The sequence below is a fragment of the Varanus komodoensis genome, unplaced genomic scaffold (genome assembly GCF_004798865.1).
Source record: "Varanus komodoensis strain SLA01 unplaced genomic scaffold, ASM479886v1 scaffold115, whole genome shotgun sequence".
NCBI lineage: Eukaryota > Metazoa > Chordata > Lepidosauria > Squamata > Varanidae > Varanus > Varanus komodoensis.
The window spans coordinates 718,058-736,558 of record NW_025335330.1 but is presented as its reverse complement, the minus strand read 5'-3'; the positions used below and the strand labels follow the sequence as shown (position 1 = coordinate 736,558).

Genomic DNA, 18,501 nt, shown 5'->3' with positions numbered 1-18,501 from the left:
GGGGCCCCCGGCGGCGGCGGCGGCGCGGAGAGCCCTCGGCGGGCTGGGCGGGAGCGCCCCTCTGGGCCGCGCTTGCGAGGCGCTCGGCGTCCACGCGGCTGCAGCAGGGCGGCCCTCGGAGCGGCGGCGCGGTCGTGGGGCCGAGCAAGAGCCGGGCCGCCCGCGCGGCGGCGGGGTGGGTTCCCCCGCTTCAGGAGGAGCCGGCGCGGCTGACTTGGTCTCCGTGTTCCTGCGCCTTTGCCCTTTCAGGAAGAAGTCTCAGAAGTGGGATGAAATGAATATCCTGGCAACGTACCACCCGGCAGGCAAGGACTACGGTTTGATGAAGATCGATGAGCCGAGTACGCCCTATCACGGGTAAGGCGCCCTGAAAAGCGCGTGCGACGTGGGACGCTCGCGTGCCCAGAGCAGGCGCGCCTTGCCGTCCCGGTGATGTTAGTAGGGGGCGGCGTGATCCCCGAGGGCTAAATGTCAGATATCCTGAACAAGGGTCGCTTTGGTTACTTAGCAGACGCTGTGTGCAGGATATGATTTTGAGAAGCATTCGCATGCTGGTTATTACGAATGGGGATTAACGGGGCAGGGGAAAATCTTCCCAAATATATATTAGGACCTTAACAGTTGCCTGCCTGCTTGCTTGCTTGCTTGCTGGGGTGGGGGGGGCGGGGGCTAACGGAAGACCTGTCTCATGGGGCCCGTGATGGATTAGCCTTAGAATTGATCTGCTGCAGACCCATGTTGGTTCAGCTGTGGTTTTTTCTTTTTTAAGTTACTGCAGCTCCTATGGATTTCACAGTATTTTTGTGATTGTTTAAATGTGCTGCCTTAGCACCTGTAGTATACAAAGGCTACTGATAAATGTACATGTATAGAATCACTTGATATAAGGAGTGGCAGTTTAAGATTTTTTTGCCCCCCCCCCGCCAATGGTGGGTTTGGTAACAGCACATGCTCTTGATGGTCCTTGTCTCTTTTGCCTTTGCAGCATGGTGGGAGATGATGAGGATGCCGGCAGCGACACAGAGACACACGAAGCCCCTGCCGCAGATGTGTTGGCTAAAAAGTAAGTGCGTCCTGGTGCAGGGTCGATTGTGTGCATGCACTCAGTATGTATTCTGCAGCTCAGTTCCCCCCACAGGGACTCGCACCGAGCAAGTGGGAAGCCTACTCGGAGGTCATGACGGCAAGAATGCTTCCCTGTTGATGAACTCCTAGAACAATGAGTGTTGACTAGCATTCACTGACTATGAACCTCGCAGGTCCATAGGGATCTCTTATTGATTTTATCTTCCTGGGCTACTTGATGTCATCTAGAGTTCTCCAACTCACAGCTCACCCTTAATTCCAAATTTTTTATGAATAAATTTTAAAGCAGCAGTCCTTGGAGAGCCTTGCTTTCATTTCTTCATGATGAGAGCTGTCTGTTTCTCTGCTGCTGCTTTATTTATTTATATTTATTTATTTTTGGATTTATGTCCTGCCTTTTTCCTACAAAGGGCTCAAGGCAGCTTACATCATCTCTCCTCCTCCATCTTATCCCCACAACAACAACCCTGTGAGGTAGGTTGGGCTGAGAGTCTGTGACTGGCCCAAAGTCACCCAGTTGGCTCCATGGCTGAGCGGGGACTACAACCCAGGTCGTCTGAGTCCCAGTCTCATGCTCTTAACCACTGCACCACACTGGCTCTCTTTACCAGTCTGTGAGGGAGTCTGCTGTGTTATCTCGGCCTTTGGGGAGGGGCTTTCTCCAAAGTGTTTTGAAAGGCAGGGATTGAGAGAGACTGCTGATTCTTCTTAAGGAAGGCTTTTTCCTCTGTATATCTCATGGTGTTATCTTTAATAACACTTTTCCACAATTTCTCTAGGCCACAAGCTAAGCTAAATTGGGCTGTGATTTCTTGGACTGCTTAAAAAAAAATTCAGTATGAATCCGCTGTTTTTCAGTCCTGTGGTTTTGAGGCTGACATTAGGGACAAACATTTTTATGCTTTACCTCTTTTGTGCACATGCAAGAAAGCTCTCTCAATGTTTAATGCTGTGCTTGCTAGTTTGGAAGCAGCTTCCGTAGAACAAATTGGGTCTTAACAGTCTGATGCTGTCCCGACACAAGAACTAGCAATCGCAGGGCAAAGGCGCTGCTGCTGGAGCCATCGGTATCGCTGCATCTCATTTGGGAATTGAGCAGGCCGTGGTGGAAGCCCTTGAAAAGGAGCGCAAGGCCAGTGGTCTGAACTGATGGCGCTGGTGATGTATGATGACGGCATCTCTTGATAGTTCCCGAATCAGTAGGAAGGCCCCAGTCATAAATATTGGGTGAAATCCAGTGGCTTCTATCCAGTAGCAGGACGGACAGTGTTGGCAGTTCAGGTATCTCCTGCCCCAGTGAGTTCCTCCGGAATGGATTTGTACGGGGGAGAAAGGAGCTGTTCTATGTGAGCAGATGCCTGCTTATGTGACATTGACTATCAGCTATAGTACTAGTGTGTGTGTTTGGATCACATAAGATGCAGTACCACCGACTTGGGCACTTCAGGGTAGGGTCCCTCCCTGTTCTCTCCCTCAGTCCTACAGTTATCCTTGGGGAGTGAGCAGGGATCCCTCCCCCCCACTGCCACTGTGAGCAGTTTGGGCTCGCCACAGTTTGATTTTTTTATAACCTTTGTTTTCTGTTGTGATCATGAAAGCCAGCTGTCAAGACGCCTTTCAGTATACCCATGGGAGCATCCACAAGTTGCGCCTACAAGGAAGTCCCTTGGAAAGGCTACCCATGGTTGCCTCTTTTTTTTTTTTTAAGTACCAACTATTACCACAAATAACAGTGCTAATTTTTTTAAAATCCAGACCACCCAGTTTGCACAAACTGGAAAGGGCAGGTTAGTACTAGAGGATTGCTGAACTAGGTACTGGCCACAGTGGGTGCTTGCTGGCCAGATCCACCAGCTGTCCATCCTGTACTGCACTTGCCCGGGTTGCAGGTAAGCATTTCTTTCACAAGGAGCTGACAAGTTTGAGAGAGTGCCCCATTAGCATCTTGCAAAGCCCCAGGAAATTTGGTTTGCCAAATGAAGCTCCATTTCACAGTGAATGCCCGGGTTTCTTTGGGAGACGTCGGGTGTGCCCGCTGGCTGCAGCTTTGCAAGTCTCCCATTGCTGTTGGTGTCAGAGGGACGGTGAGCATCAGAGGGGGACACTTGCAAAACTGGAGTGGAACAGAGCATGCAATTCTTTGAGCACGTTACCGGTGCAAAAGCTTTCTTTAAGGAGGAGGGCGGAAGCACCTACACAAGCATTTGTGCTTAAGTTTCTGTAAAGGACATTTGTTAAGGAATGTATGCATCTGTTCTAAAAGCATGCAGAAGCATTTATTTATTTAATTTCATTTATATACCACTCAATACCTGAGGTTCTCTGGGCAGTTAACAGCAGTTAAAATTAAAAGTTAAAAAGACACATGCACAACAATTGAATTAAAAGAAGAAAGCAGTGATTGCCATTGCTATTATTCAGCACAGAATTTGTGGAATCCCTAACTAAACCCAAAGCACCTCATTCATACATTGTGCACCTTTGAGTGGCTTAACTTAAAATCATATGTGCTGGAGGGACTGGAGAGAACCAAGCTGCCCGGCAGGACCCTGCAGACACGATGGAGCATGATGATATGCACTCCTAAAAGCCTTTATCTGGTGTGGCCAGTTATGGGATGAGTTCACAGGACGTGACAGCCCACCCTGCAAATAAGCCGTTCACAGAACAGTCCCACTTGCACCTGGTAGGTCATCAGGTTGACTGCAGGTTGTTCTCCTCTTGTCCTCCAGCCTGTATCTCAGGGTCCTGTGGTCCATCTTGCCTTCTCAACCTAGCCCTGGCCACAACCCCAGATTGGTTTCTCCCCTCTGGAGCTCTATGCTGCGGACAGAACAGAGAGAGCTGCTCCATCGATGCTTAAGTGGCACTTTGGAGTGATCATTGCTGGCTCCTTGCCCATTTTCTGTGTTGCGGGGTAAATTTGTACTTTCAGTTTTCTTCTTGGTCGTGAGCAGGTATGCACTTCTGGCTGCCTGGAATGTGGAGCCTTGCATGATGAATGTCATGGTGAGCCCCACTGCCAGAATGCAGGAGGCAGCATCCATGTACTTTGGCAAAGCAAGGCTGCGTATCGATTAATGTCCATAAGCCCGACGTTTATCAGTTGGCAAGGTGTCAGTGGATACTCTGCCCCCAAGAGAGGTGGTGAGTGTGTCTCTCTCCAGCAGCGTGCTCTGAGGTAGCGCCTTGACACTGTTTGAGACCCTCTCCCTCTTTCACACGTGTGGGGATTCAGGGCACCTCCAGAAGGGGAGAGTGACACCCCACTGCCTCTTTGGAGGCACTTTTAACAGCTGCCAAAATAAAGGGTTCTTAAAAAAAAATACCTTGCAAATTTCAGCATTGTTTATTGGACAGGGAAATCTTTCCTGTTAGGAAAGCAAATTGCTCAGCCCTGCTGGAGAGAATTTTTTAAGAGCTATCAAAAGTAAGTGCCTGTACAAAGGAATTGGGATGTCGCAGTGCTTCTCCTGGTCTGCATCCATGGCTTGTAGTAAAAGCCAGTGACGCCCAGTGGTTGTGACTTCCTCCTCCGACTTCTGCCCTGCCCTGGCGCCAGGCACTGACAGCGCTCCTGGTGGCAGTGTGGCAGGTCTGTGCTGCTCTTCTCTGCCCTGTGGACTGCGGCAGCCTCTGCCTTGCCTCATTCTCAGGGTCGGTGGCATCAGGGGCCCGTCCCCTTGCCTCAGTTGCTTCAGTCGCTCCTCCAGTTTGCAGTTCCTTCTTTTTTAATTAGCCCATAAGTTTTCTTGGCCAATTCCAGTGCACTTTGTTTATTCATCTCATACAGACTTCTAAGCAAAACTGGCTAACTTAGCTTGTAAATCTCAGGCCAAACACTGCGACTTTAAGAAGGCATGTATTGCAATGCAAAAGTTTGAAAACCCAGGACTTTTTTTGTCGTAGAACGCACCGGAACGGTGTTCCGGCACCCTTTTTTGATGGATTTTTCCAAGTGATTGTGAATCGCCGTGTTGGGCGTAGCAGATCGGTGGCAAAAATCATTAACATAGTGCCTGCGGGCTGCTTGTGTGTCGGCACTGATTGTGAGGGTGCTGCTCGGCTTGGGACTCTGCTCGGCTTGGGATCGGTCGTGTGGTTGCGTGCTGACTGCTTACTGAGTTCTGGCACTTTTTTTTTTTTTTTTTTACAAAAACACTGTGGAAACCTATTTTATCCCCCTAGCCTGAGAGTAAAGACGAACAAGGCTGGGAACCACGGCACTTTTAGTCTGAACGTTAAGATACATAGTCCATTGGCAAGCCAGAGGTTCTCCTTTATTTATAAATAACATAGAAACAGAGAGTCAGAAGGAGCCTCCCAGGCCATCTAGTCTGACCCCTGGCTCCAGCCGGCTCCGCTCCTGTAACACTGGGCAGGAGCTGCTGTATGAGTGTTGCTCTCTAGCCAGAGAAAGGCAGCTGCCACCAGGTACCTGCCTTTTTTCTTGTGTGTGTTCTTACCTGTTCTGGTGATTTGTCTGTACAGATTAGCAGCTGCAGCTGAGGGCAAGGGGCCGAGGGCCCTAGCTGAGCAGGAGGAGAGCAGTGACGAAGACGATGACGATATGGAGCTGTCGGCCGAAGAACTTGGTACGTCTGGCTTTGCTCTTGTGGCAGCCAGGGTGAAGCAATGGCTGGGTCATGAGGGTGGAGCTCTGGAGGAGTGCAGAGGGCTTACAGCAGTTCCCATTCTTCATGTTCCCCAAAGCCCTGTGGTTGTTTCTGCAAGGGTGGAATTCGGGTTTGTGATAATTAGTAAAATGAAGCAAAAAATGGCCAGGGCGGCTAACCAGTATGACTGCATTAGTTTAATTGAGAAGGATGAAAAGTACAATTTCAGTGTTGGCTCTATCCTTTGGCACAAATGAAGATGCCTCTCCTTGCCCCAACCAATTTTTATAGTATTTTTTATTCTTTGTAAATAATAAGAAACAGAAGAACAAAAGCATTAAAAGAAAAAGTTACCAAGGGACCATACATCCAAAGTGCTCATAAAACCAGGTGCAAGAAGTTCTGCAAGGAATCAACAATAGCAATTGTTTCATCTAAACCTGTAACTACATTTTACATGATACCAGTTCTAGATGACATTCAGTTAGATTAATAAGTAGCCACTAACTGATGTTTTTGGACTGGCCATTACAACTTGTACTAGGAGTGTGTTTTTGCTTTAATATTCCCCACCCAATATTTCAGTTAAGTTCCAGATTAAAACTCTTGCGGGCTGTGCCATTGGCTATCTAATGTTGCAGATCAGCCAGAGGAAAGAGGAAGCACGCCAGTGTGACTTGCAAGCTGCCTTGTTACATGTTTGCAGCTGATGGCGTAGGCAAGTTTGAAAGCGGTGACCATGGCCGCTCCCTGGCTGGCGGAGCAGAGGCTGCTGGTGGAGAGATGGACCGGCATCCGAGAGGGATGGTTTAGCGGGGGATCCTGCACTGGGCAGGGAGTTAAACCTGGTGGCCTTTTGGCCCCTTTCGGCTCTACTGAGATTCTGTGGCCATGGGGAACAGTAGCCTTGGCATTTTGTACTGCCCTTTAAGCTCCTTTCTGTACACCTATATCTGACTGAAAATGAATGCGTCTGCGCTTGGAATCCCGCACATGCCGGTCAGGCTCTGCTTGCTGCTTCCTTGTGACTTTTTGAACCTGGAAACAGTCACTGCTTTTCCAGGCTCTGTGTCCTTGGTAAAATAGACATTTGTGTGATTCCGGCAGCACAAGCAGGTAAGTGTGAATTTGGCTTCCTGTATACAACTGGCTGTCCCCAAATAGGGATCCGAGTCGTGCTACAGACGACTTGCAGCGGAACTCCCTTCTGAAGTGTTGCAAGTGCTGGAGCTGGCCTTTGGGTTGAGTCTAAGAAAATTCAACAAAACCTCTCCCTTTCATCACCTCCCCTGCTCCCATAATCTTGGGAACAGACAGGCTACATCCAGGTATACGCCATCTGCAAAGTGGTCTCTAATTCTCACCTGTGAGTTCTTCGGTGATGCCACGTGCAGATGGTGGCTGATCTTTTTGCCAAATCTCCCGTGAGGAGCAATTTCGCCGAAAGAGCCTTGCTGTGCTGGATCGCAGCCCATCTGTCTCGCAGTTCTCTTTGCGTCCCTGGCAGGGCTGGTCCTGACCTGCTCACCTTTGAGCCGTCATATCTTGAGTGGGAGATGTAAAATTGACCAAAGTGAAAAGCCATTTAACATCTGGAAATCAATGACTGGTGACTGTATGTATTAATTCTTTTGTGGCTGTTTGCAGAGAAAAAAAGGCAGTTTGAAATGAAGAGAAAGATGCATTACAATGAAGCCCAGAACATTAAGCTTGCCAGACAACTGATTGCAAAGGAGCTACGGGGTGATGCAGCTGCTGAAGATGATGACGATGATGATGAAGAGATGCGGGACACAGCAGGCTCAAGACAAATGAATCCAGCTCCTGGTGAGCACTTCACTCTCAAAGAGCACACAGTTGTTCCCCATGCAGAGATAGCTCTGTGCTTGCATCTGCTGCTTGAAGCCATGAGCTACAAGGTGGTGTGTATTTTGCAGGTTTGGAAATATCCGTGTCCCTGAGAAAAACCCAGAGAGGCTCCTGGACAGACACATGTCTGGGTTCTGTGCGGTGTGGGTGGTGCGCTTGGCTTCCCCATTCCAGGAACAGTCTGGCCTGCTTGGCTGTCCCCTGCCCGGGATTTGCTTCGAGTCAGCTCGCTGGGCAACTCTGTCTCGTGCTGAGCAGGCGTGTCCCTTCTGTGGGGATATACTCTGAGGAAGTGGCAGGACCAGTAGAGATGAAAATGGACAGTGTGTGGCCATTCCTGCATTTCCCCTGCCCTGTTTGCTGGAAGACAAACCTGCTGAGGTTTGTGCAGTTCTGTGGTCTCCAGGCAGGGACCTGTGACTTGTGTATCTGGTTCTTCGAAAACTGTCTGGACAGCCATCTGAATGGGACAGTGCACTTCAGTGTCCTGCAATAGCAGGGGGTTGGACCCGATGGCCTTTGGCCCTCCGACTCCTACCATTCTGTGGTCTGAGCAGCAGCTGGCCCACTGGGCATTGGCTGGTGTGTTTCCTGAACCAACCATTTGCATTTGTATTTGCATTCCAGATGCAGCATCCCGCAGGCAGAGTGTGTCCTTCTGCATCAGCTTCCGTTGAATCTGTTTGGTTCTTAAGTTTGATGTGCCTCCCTGTGCCTTTCCTTTGGAGAGGGAAAGAGCTTTCTCCTCCAAGCCCTTCCCATTCCTTCACTGGTGTGTTCTTCACTTGAATAAATTGAGCACTTCTCTTTGACAGTCACCAGCTCCTGCCATTTCAATGAACTAAAAAAAAAATGGCTTCCACAGTGTTGCCAATCCAGTGATTTCATTCACAAAAATGTCTTGGTGCCACTGGTGCCTGAATCCTCGAGTTTTCACTGGGCAAGAAGCTGCCTTTGCTTTTCCCCCAGATACAACTTGAATGTAGATGTGTTTGCATATGAAGCTAGAAGCAGAGTTCTCATTGATCAAAATTGGAACTGGAAAACTTGGCTGAAATAGTCATTGTGACACTAAAGGAGGCTATGAAATGAGTCTATTCTTGTGGAACAGCTTGATGTTTTGGTTGCTTTTGATACTGCTGACCATGATAATCTTTTGGAAAATTTCCGAGTTGGGGGCTTGTTTATCGTGATTGCATTCCTGCTTATAGGGACGTTTCCCCACGGTCTTGAAGGACCATGCCTCAGCACCCTTCCACTTGTGCTGTGAAGTGCTGCCGGGCACCATCCTGTCCCCAGTGCTGTTTAACATCTATGTGAATCAGCTTGGTATCGTCACCAGGAGATCTTTGGTGAACCGTCACAACGTACTTACAGTGTCCACCTATTTCTCTTTGCCACCTGAATCAGGAGAGGCTGTGCATGTTTTGGACAGGTGCCTGGATGGATTGAGGCACCAGCAGACAGGCTGAACTCTGACATGACAGGATCTGCGGGCAGATGATTCACAGGGATAGGAACTGAGGAGTCGGCCTGTTCTAGAGGGTTGCCCTCCCTCAGAGAGCACAGCTATGTCGTCTGGGGACACTCCTGAATTCACTGTCCGTAGAAGCTCAGATAGTTTCTGTGGTGAGGAATCCCTGCAATAAGCGACAGTTGGTATGTCAGCCAGGAACACCCCTTTTGGGCAGGGATGAGCTGGCAAATTCCTGGAGAGCACTTTCTCTGGGGCCGCTCTTGTGCCTGGTCCAGAAGTTGCAACTAAGGCAGCAGTGGCGCACCTGGCCGAGCGTGCGCAGCAGTGGCACAGAAGCAGCTGCGCTGGCTTCCCATCGGGGCTGAGGCAGGTCAGGGTTGGACCGTCGGCGTGTTGCGCCCGAAGCAACTGGGGTGTTGCCGGCGATCACCTCCCTTGCACAGACCTGGGCAGAAACAGAGACCGTTAGGGGAAGCCTTGCTGGTTGCACTGAGACCCGCAGAGTGTTGCCGGACGGCCGCCTGGGTGCAGGCCGCCTTCATAGGTCGCCCCCCCCCCCATGGAATGCTCCCCCTTCTTGTGTTTGGGAGGTGCAGAGCGTGTGAGGTTTTAGGCAGATGCCCTTCTCTTTGCCCCAGCCTTCCTATAATGATTGAGCTACCTACTTCATTCACTATTACTTCCAGCTTTAGTGCTGAGCACCTTAAACATTTCCATGGGTGAACTTTTGCAGGCGTGACGGTGTGGTTTAGAATGTGCGAACAGGTTCGAAGTAGCCTTAGGTTGGTCGCGCAGTGTGTCGAGGCTTGGGGCAGAGTGTGCCGCACGCAGCCCTGCCGTGCTGGTTACGCATCCCCATAGCCGGGCTTGTGGGGGAGACGCATGCCCTGGAGCTGCGCTCCTCCTCAGCCAGCCTTGGGTTGGTGGTCCGTCCGTTAGCCTGAGAGTCGGAGGACGTCGGCGAAGCGGGACCTGGCCCTCGCCCGATCCACTGCGTGCTCGCTCGGCAGTAACGTTGCCGCATGGGGCTTTAGGGTTGTCGCTCTGGGCAAGGAACTTCTGCAGAAGTCGGGATTGGGTCTCGGGCACATGGCGCTTGCGGGAGAGAGCCTCCGTCAGTGAGAGTGTGGGCTGGGGTGAGATGGCTTAAAAGAGAGATGAGCCGGGCTGCAGTCACAGCAGGCGAGGAGCCCGTCTCCGCCCAGCCAGCTGCCTCTGCGCGTGTTGATGCTGTGGGTGTTTTCACTTCTCCCTGGCAGGAGAGGCCCTGGCACGGCTCTGGGGGTGTCTCGGTATTGTAGCACTGCGACTCATTACCTCGTATATTTGTGAGCCCATCCTTCTGCCGGGGGACTTCAAGGGCGCTTGAACTGCAAGGCTGTAATGACCATCGGTAAACACCGTCGTCTCCAGCAGAAGGAAGGGGCTCTGTGAGCAGTGTTGGGACCTGCCCAGAGGCAAGCGCCGTCCCGTTTCTGCTCCTCCCTCTTCATGTGCTGGTACCAGGGGAGGGCTCTGCTTCCAGCTGCTGCTTCAGCGGGGGGGGGGGGGGGGGGGGTGCCCAGCCCATTTCTTCCCTGGCTTTGTCTCATGATCAGCCTCACCTGGTGACTTGAGAGCCTTCCTGGGGGGCTGTGCAGTCTCATGCCTGATCCTCAGCATGAAGAGTCCACTAACACCTGCCTGTTTGTTTTCCCGATTTCCCAGAAGTTTTACACTGCTCCTTGTCCAGTATTTGTATTTGTATTTGTCCAGTTTTACTTGAACATTCGGAATAATCGGGATAAATTATTACATTTCTCTACCACAGAATAGATGAACCTCTCTTTTGGCAGTTCACAGTAGTTAATCCAGGTGGGAATTGCATCATGGCCTCATGAAGCTTCCCAGCAGGGGCCTGAGAATGTCTTGGCATGCATTTGCTGTAAACTGGACCAGCTGCTTGGTTTGGCTTACAGCGCAAAGGCAACCTTTCTGATCTTTCTGTAATTCTCACACAGAAATTTCTGCAAAGATACGGCTACCCAGGGTTTATAGACCTTGGCTAGCCGTGGGCAAGAGGGAGCGTGCGAGTGCCTACCCATTTCTGCTGGATGGGACACTCCATCTTAAGCCCAAATTGGAGGGTGATGGAAAAGGGCAATGCAGACTTGTAACCACCCCAAACTCTTGGTTCCAAGTTTGAGTAGATCTTCCTCAGAGCCCAGGCGGGGGGTGGGGGCTGGGTTGGGTTGGGTTGGGTGTGTCGGGCTCAGGGAAAGATGATCCGGATACAGTAAATGCAGGCAGTCCCTGAGTTATGAACATCTGAGTTATGAACTCCCTAACCCAAACCCAAACTGTTATGAAGCCTGCTAATTTTTAAAAAATTAATCCAGAAAATCTTCATCACCATAGAGAGAGAGGAAGTGAAAGGGTGGAGAGGGAGGGACGGCTGTGCAAAGTGGGCCGCCCTGCCCTGCCCTGCCCTGCCCGTCTGGAGGGGGAAATCTCCTGCATTTCCTTGCTCCAAAGATGAGGCGCTGGTGAGGTTGGGTGGGGGCTTGAAATATTTGCATTTTTCCACTTTCATGGGGGTCCCTAACCTCTGCAAACTGGCAGGCTGACTATATGTGATCTTACTTACAGATTTGACTTTAAAAATGAAATTCCATTTTTTCAGAACGGAACTCTTTTGTAACCTAGAGGCTGCCTCTGTCTTGATTAGGCAGTCACGTATAATTTCCCAATCCTCTTTCTGTTCATCCCCCAAAAGATGCAACAGCCTCTGCTTTGCCTTTCCAGGTAAAGGTGGATCACATCCATTTGGCACCCACCTCTGCATGTGCCCCTTTCCCCACAGAGTCTGGACCATTTGGGGTTGCTCAGCTGACGGGGGGTGCTTCCCCGTCCCCCCTTAGCGTTAAGCCTCCTCCTGTTTACCGGATGGGTTTTTAATGGGAAAATGCGTATTTCTGTCTCCTGGGACATCTTCCTCACCCTTCTCTAAGGTAGATGGTCTGCCTCTGTTATGTGCTTGTGTCTGATGCTGGAGGCCCAGTGTTGATCCTGCCGAACTCCCTTTGATCTTCCTCAAATTCGTTTGTGAACCTGTGGCCCCTCCATCTGTGGAACAGCCTTCCCAGGGAGGCCCACCTGGCGCCAAATGCGTCAACTTTTCAGTGTCAGGCTAGGGTGGCCCTTTATGCTGACACTTCCGAAGATGCCCTCTGCTCTCCAGGGGGAGAGCGTCCATTCCAGGTGATCTGATTTTTCCTTTTGTAGGTCAGCTTGACTGTATAATTTTCTGTTTTAAATGTATGACCATGCTTTGTTTTTATGATATTTGTATTTTATTGTTTTGTTTTTATGTATTGTTGTATCCTGCCCAGAAAACTTTGGTTACAGGGTGGTATAGAAATGAAATAAACGGTACACAGATGGCTCACAAGGCCCAAAGTGCTGAACACTGGTGTGTGAGGGGACCAAGGGCCCTTGCGGATTGACTCATAAGACTGCCTGGAGCATTCGGATGGGCCAAGTGGCAGTTCCACCTGCTTTCCAGAATTGGCACATGGTTAGCTGGGGTCTTGGTTTCTGCAGCAAGGATCTGTGTGGCAGGTATTGTGTGAGAAGAATTTGAGATGCAGTGTTGGGTTTTCCCTACACTAACAGAACTTCCAGTGTGTGCGTTGTGTTTCATTTTTTAAAAGAGGCATGCAGGGCGTGAGACTCCGGCTGTGCTTCAGGGGTGGCTGATGTCTGCCTACTAGATGTGATGCCGCCTCGCAATGAACGCTGTATTCTCTGAGAAACCCACATCTGCTCTTTTCTCTTTTCCGCAGTACCCGCTCCTAGTGACCCGCTTGAGAACATTGCACACGGCCTAGAAGAAGTCTGCTCAGGACTCTAACTTCTCCTAAAGCCATAACTTTGTATTCATTGCATCACACTTCTGCAGTTGTGGCTCAGGTACTGTGGTGGAGCCAGCCAGCTCTCACTTCTGTTTTGCCAAGAATAGTGGTTACTGTTGAGGCTTTGCTGTTAGGCGGTGGACAAAATTACTGAGCTGACTTGTTCTTGTGCCTGCTAATCACAGAAGACGGCTTCATTCATGACCCACAGAACAACACGGTGCATTGTGGTGCTGGTTGCCTTGCCTTGGCACAGCCATGTTGCGCTCCTTTCTGGTTCTGAAGCTTGCAAAACATCTAGTCACTTTGCTTTCAGTTACGTTTGGCACCACTCTTGGGGACGTCCATGGCCATACACTGCACAGAAAGACATGGTGCTGGTCTGCCAAACTGTACAGCTGGGAAACGATGCTCTGAAGTATTGGTAATCAGCAGGATCTTTTGAAAAAGGGATTTGTTCATTGAGTAGATTTCCTCTTGTAGCTCTCTTTTCTGCCATTATTAACTTAGCTGGTCTGTGCGACACAGTTGTTCTCTGTTCAGCTGTCAAAAACGAGAAGGCAGATTTCCCGCCCTCCGACAGTTTCCCTGAGCCTTCCAGCTGCGACTGGGTGTTCTGGGCTGCTGTACTTGAGAAGCGATGAGCCTCGGTGTGCCGTGCCGCCTGGTCACGCCTGCTCTGCTCTTGGTGGCCTCGGCCTCAGGATGTCGTTTTTGTGGCTCGCTTCCCATCAGCTGAGCACCACTCTTGCCCAGGACATGCTTTCTTACTGCCACCCGTCCACCTTCTCGAGCACTGCCAAGAGGGAAGCCAGCTTTGAAAATCCTTCCTGGAAGAGGGCGGCGGTGGCGGCTGCTGCTAGACTCAAATATTTGTCTGCTTCTCTCCTGCGGGCCTCTTCTCTATGGGGGGGGGGGCGGGGGCAGCAGCTAGGGTAGCCCGGGGGCTGTGCAACCACATAGCCTGTGGGAGGAGCAAAAGGTAGCCTGTGAATAGCTGTGGGTGGGTGACATTTAGGGGGGCGTGCGTGCTGGAAGGCCCAGGCATCGGCCCCGGTTGACAGATGCGGCAGGCTGCTTAGTTCTCACTCTGGTTAAACAGACTGACTGCCTGGCTCTTTATTTCTTAATTTTGACTTAAATTGGTAAGTTGACACACTCCATATACTTTTTGGCTCTTTTTAAGTTGACTTCTTGTTCATTGTGAGTGTCTGAATAACACAATGCGCTATTTTACAGTTAAAGTGAACTTGGGGGCTTTCTTCGAACATGTTCGTAGCTTAAACATGGAGGGTCAAATATCTAGTTGCTGAGTGTCGATAAAACAGTGCAACAAAACTGATCTTTTCTGCAAAAGTGTCCGCATTGGGCTGCCTCACACACCACCTTTGCCACCTCAGCGCTGCTGCCCCATTTCCTGGACTTGCATGTGCTTGTTCGCTTTGCATCAGTGATGTTTGGGTGAAGGAGAAGACGGTGTTCGTTCCCATTAGAGGCTCTGGTGAATTGTTGACGAGGCTTTATTCTGGTAACCTGCCACAATCCCGGGAAGGCACAATTGCCCTGGCTTTCAGTATTGGCGAGCTCTCCCCAAAACACCTTGTTGAGCCTCCTTCGGCTGTTAGCCGGCTGGGCAGGGGTGCCTTTCTGTTCTGTACTGCACTTCAATCACTGGCACTAAATAAATGAGGAAAATACGAGGCTGACTCCCTCCGATTTGTGAATCCCTTCCCTTGCTGTGGAGGCGTTTTGGCCTGTCCTGCCCCTGGTCTTGTTCCCTGTGATTGGCCGTCATCTGCAGAAACCTGTTTCCGGGGCCTGCCTCCTCTTGACAGGAGGGGCACCATGCACACTCGAGCTCCAGGAGAAGCAAGTTCCTGTGCCTCTGCCTTGCCTGGGGCTCGCTTGTGTGCCCTGGTGACCAGCTGGTCTGTCATGGCCCAGCATTTGAGACCAGAGCAGCCTTCCTCCGCCTGGTAACCTTGCTCGCTGGGCATGGTGGTGGGGGAGTCCGATGTTTTGGGGGACACCAGACTGGGAAAGCCTGTCTAAAGCAAAGAGTAAATCTTACCAAGCGTGAAAGACCAGAGTTCTCTGGGGCCATCGGTGGTCTCCTTTGGAGCCCCTTGGGCCAGACTGAGCTATGTCTACCTTCTCTGGAGATTTAGAGGTTCTTCAGCAGCCCCTGGGGCTTTGTGGGGGGCTGAACTGGATGTGTGGGAGTGCTGGCGATGTATGCAGTGAGTGTGTAAATGAGACTGCAATGGTGTATGGTCTTCTCCCTGCTGAGTTGGTTGCAAATCCTTCCTTACCATAAATTATTAGTTAGCCCGAGTCTCTATAAAATGTCCAAATTAGAAGTCATGAATTGTTTGTGGGGGAGATAGCAGATAGTACCCTGCCATCAGAAACTCCTCAGTTCATTGGCTCCATATTCTGAATTCTGGAAGGCTGCGCTCTGTTGTAAAGGCTCCCACTTGGCAGCTGTGTTCTCGGTGGCCAGTGGGCACACTGAACAACAGTTGCTTCAGTCCTTGTTTGCCTCGGTTTTGCTGTGATTTAGCGGTCACAGTCATTTCCTGTTGAAATGGCTGGTGCAGCTTCCCTTCCTCTGCAGTGCGGCCTGGTCGACTGGGGGCCGAACAGCCAGCCCCACCCCGTGCAGCATTGGGGAATCGTCCATCCGTCTGTCTGAGCCAATTGGAGTTGATGCTCTTTCAGACTCTGTACTGAAATGCAACCTCAGTGCTTTGTTTTGTGTATTTTCAGTCTAACATGGCTGGATGAATTCCCAAGGATACCCTTTTCCTAAGGTCAAAACGGGCAGACCGAAGGAGCACGGTGGCCGCCTGTTGTGCTGTCCTGACAGAGGAGCCATTTCCTTTGGAATAAACACCCTGACGATAGAGAGGTTTTATGATGGGGTCAGTTACCTCCAGCCCTGGGCGAAATTTCTCCTTTCTATCTTCCCAAACAAGTAAACACATCAAGTTCATTGTCTTCTAACGACTGTATCCCACCACACGTGTTAACATACATTCATGAGTTGTGGACAAGGAAGGAAGAGTGTTTTCTGAGTCTGCCTGCCTGGGATGTGGGTGAGACCTAATGGCTTGTGCCTGTTCTGGGGATGCTGTGAAAGCAGCCGAGCTTTCCAGGAGAGCTGGCTTTGTGTCTCCTGAAAATTCTCTGGTTCAGACAAGCTTTGTAGGTTCTTAGTTGGCATATTGTGCAAATTCACCAATGTGCATTTTATTCCATGAGAACTGATTGCGTGTATTGTCTGCTTTGGGTTGTTTCTGCTGGCCTGGCACAGTGCGCATGGGCTTGTTTCTGTCCCTGGTTTGGTCAACATGTGTTGGAAACTGATGTACAGGGAACACGCTGCTTGCAGGTCATTTGCAGTGCACTGTCCCTAATTTTTTTTTTCATAAAACAAACTATATCCATAGAAGCCCCAGGGTGCCCAAAAGGTACTCTGTAAATTTAGCCTGGAAACAAACCAAATTCAGCCTTACAGTAATATGGTGCCATCTGCCACTAAATGCAGCTGGAAACCCAGTGATTTATTTTTCCTGGGGGGTGTCCCAGGAACTGCTCCCCAGACCACCTGTTGGCCAATCCTGTGGTGCCTTAATCAGCCATGCACTTTCCCACATCAGCTGGCTGTTTTCGGGTGTTCCTCACATGGCAGATGAAAGCTGCCACACAGTTGACTTCTCTGTGTTGCCCTTGACCTGTGGGAGAGGTGATGCATGAATTAGTTGTTGCAAGAAGCACCCCCCCCCACACACACACACACACAAGCCCAAGGGTAGGACAGCAGACTCAGTTCTGAGTCCCACAGGCAGTGCGGGTTTTCCCCACTGAACCCATAAAGCCCAGAAGAGGAGCTGCGCGCTGCCACCCCAGAAGCTGCAAATAGAAGCTGCCTCATCCTTTTGGAGCTCTAGTTGACCCACGAAGGCAGCTGCCCACCAGGTTCTCTTCACCGATCCTATAAATCGCCACCACTGGCATAACCAGAAAATGATTGTAAGGCGCTCGCTCTCAACCATGTCAGCTCTCCTTACACAAAGCGTGTGTTGAATTGCATTTGGTTTTATCATGTGGAATAAAGTTCTTGGTTTGAACTGAGCGTGCATGTTTTCATTTCAAGGCTTTCCTAAGGGGCAGTGGATGCAGCCAGGGCTAGTCATGCTGTTTGTAGCAGGAAGGGGTTGCTGAATCCTGCCACTCGAGGAAAGTTTGGGTAGTTGGATTGACATGGAATGAAAATGGCCAGCCAGGAGACAAAATGATTCCTGATGGTATATGCAAAGCACTGCCGGGATGCCAGGGGCATGGCCTGGTGTAGCCAAATCTAGAAACAAATTATCCAGATTTGGGAGATGCCCAAACTGAGTGGTCCCCTACTCCCAAGCTGAACATTCCTGAACATTCAATGGCAATTTGGAGGGTTACTCTGCCTCCAAAAATTGACATTTCTCTTATTAGATTTGCATATTGCACAAAAGGCATATGCCCATGAGACGCTCTACAATCATAAAACCAAGAGGCTGTATCATCACACAAAGTCTCAAGATAACTAAAACACGAAAAATAAACATTAAGAGCTAGCGGCGAAATGAATAGGCCTGCTGAAAAAGGAGCGGCCTATCGGGGCACCCGCATGTATGCTGCGAAGACCCACCTGCGGGGATCCTCTGGAGGGGGCCCGCCCTGGACGGGGCCGCGACAGAGAAGGCGCTCCCCGCGACGGTGACGCGCCGCGCCCTTGTGCGACCAGCCGGGGAGGAAGCGCTGGAAAAGCGCCGGCCCTGAAACGACGCTGGGCGGCTTCTCTGGTGACGCGTCTCCCTCGGGAGCAGTCGCCATTGCTCGCTGCCCTCCCGTCTTCCGTTCTATAACCAGTTGGTGATCCTGACGGTTAGGACCCCCCGGGCATGGAAGGGGCTTCCAGGGAGGCGGCTGAGGCCCCTCGGTGCGGGTGTCAAGGACTGGCTGGGCATGCACGTGGCAGGCGTGTCGCGGGCAGAGCCGGCTGGGGCCGGGGTCAGACTAGTTGGCCCGGGAGCCCCTTCTGCCTCGCTGTTTCTATCGCAGCTCAGGCGTGGCTCTGCTTGTCAACGGGCGGCCTCCCAGTGCGCCTTCGGGTGACCCGCAGGGCTGCCCTCCCCGGACCAGGCTCCTTCCAGGCCCGCGTTCGAACGGCGGATTAGGCCGGCGGCGGGGCCTCGGCAGGCGCGCCCCCTCCCGCGCCTCGCGCCCGAGCTTGGCCAGCCGGGCCAGGCCGCGGCGGGGCAGCGGCAGCGCTTCCCGAGCGCCCGGCAAGGCCTCCCTCCGCCCGCCAGGGGCGCCGCCGTTGCCCGGAGACGGCCAGGCCCCGCCCCGCCCCGCCCCGCCCCGCCCGCTCGCTCGCTCGTTCCGCCCCGCGCGGAGCGTCGGCCGTGCCGGAAGGAGGGCGGCGGCGGCGGCGGCGTCGCGGGCGGCGGCGTCATGGTCGTGCGAGCGGCGCTGGACTTCGAGGAGTGCCTGAAGGACTCGCCGCGCTTCAGGT

The 18,501-nt window shown here is 51.5% G+C and overlaps 2 protein-coding genes across 4 annotated transcripts in view; both read left to right on the top strand.

The window, feature by feature from the left end:
* Positions 1–254: 254 nt before the first annotated feature.
* Positions 255–14,641, top strand: PPP1R2 (protein phosphatase 1 regulatory inhibitor subunit 2). 2 transcript variants are annotated; one of them, XM_044421152.1, is made up of 5 exons: positions 255–357; positions 986–1,063; positions 5,578–5,681; positions 7,350–7,529; positions 12,873–14,641. In XM_044421152.1, the coding sequence occupies exons 1-5, from the start codon at positions 275–277 to the stop codon at positions 12,938–12,940; spliced, it is 513 nt and encodes a 170-aa protein (XP_044277087.1). In that variant the 5' UTR covers positions 255–274; the 3' UTR covers positions 12,941–14,641. The 2 variants fall into 2 exon arrangements, with proteins under 2 accessions (XP_044277087.1, XP_044277088.1); XM_044421153.1 differs by lacking the exon at positions 12,873–14,641 and adding an exon at positions 8,199–8,389.
* Positions 14,642–18,397: 3,756 nt separating this feature from the next.
* ACAP2 (ArfGAP with coiled-coil, ankyrin repeat and PH domains 2) overlaps positions 18,398–18,501 on the top strand; it is a 48,489-nt gene continuing 48,385 nt past the window's right edge. For both annotated transcript variants that reach the window (XM_044421144.1, XM_044421145.1), the window contains exon 1: positions 18,398–18,499. In XM_044421144.1, the coding sequence (XP_044277079.1) occupies positions 18,441–18,499 (59 nt within the window). In that variant the 5' untranslated portion in view covers positions 18,398–18,440. The remainder of the gene's footprint in view (positions 18,500–18,501) is intronic.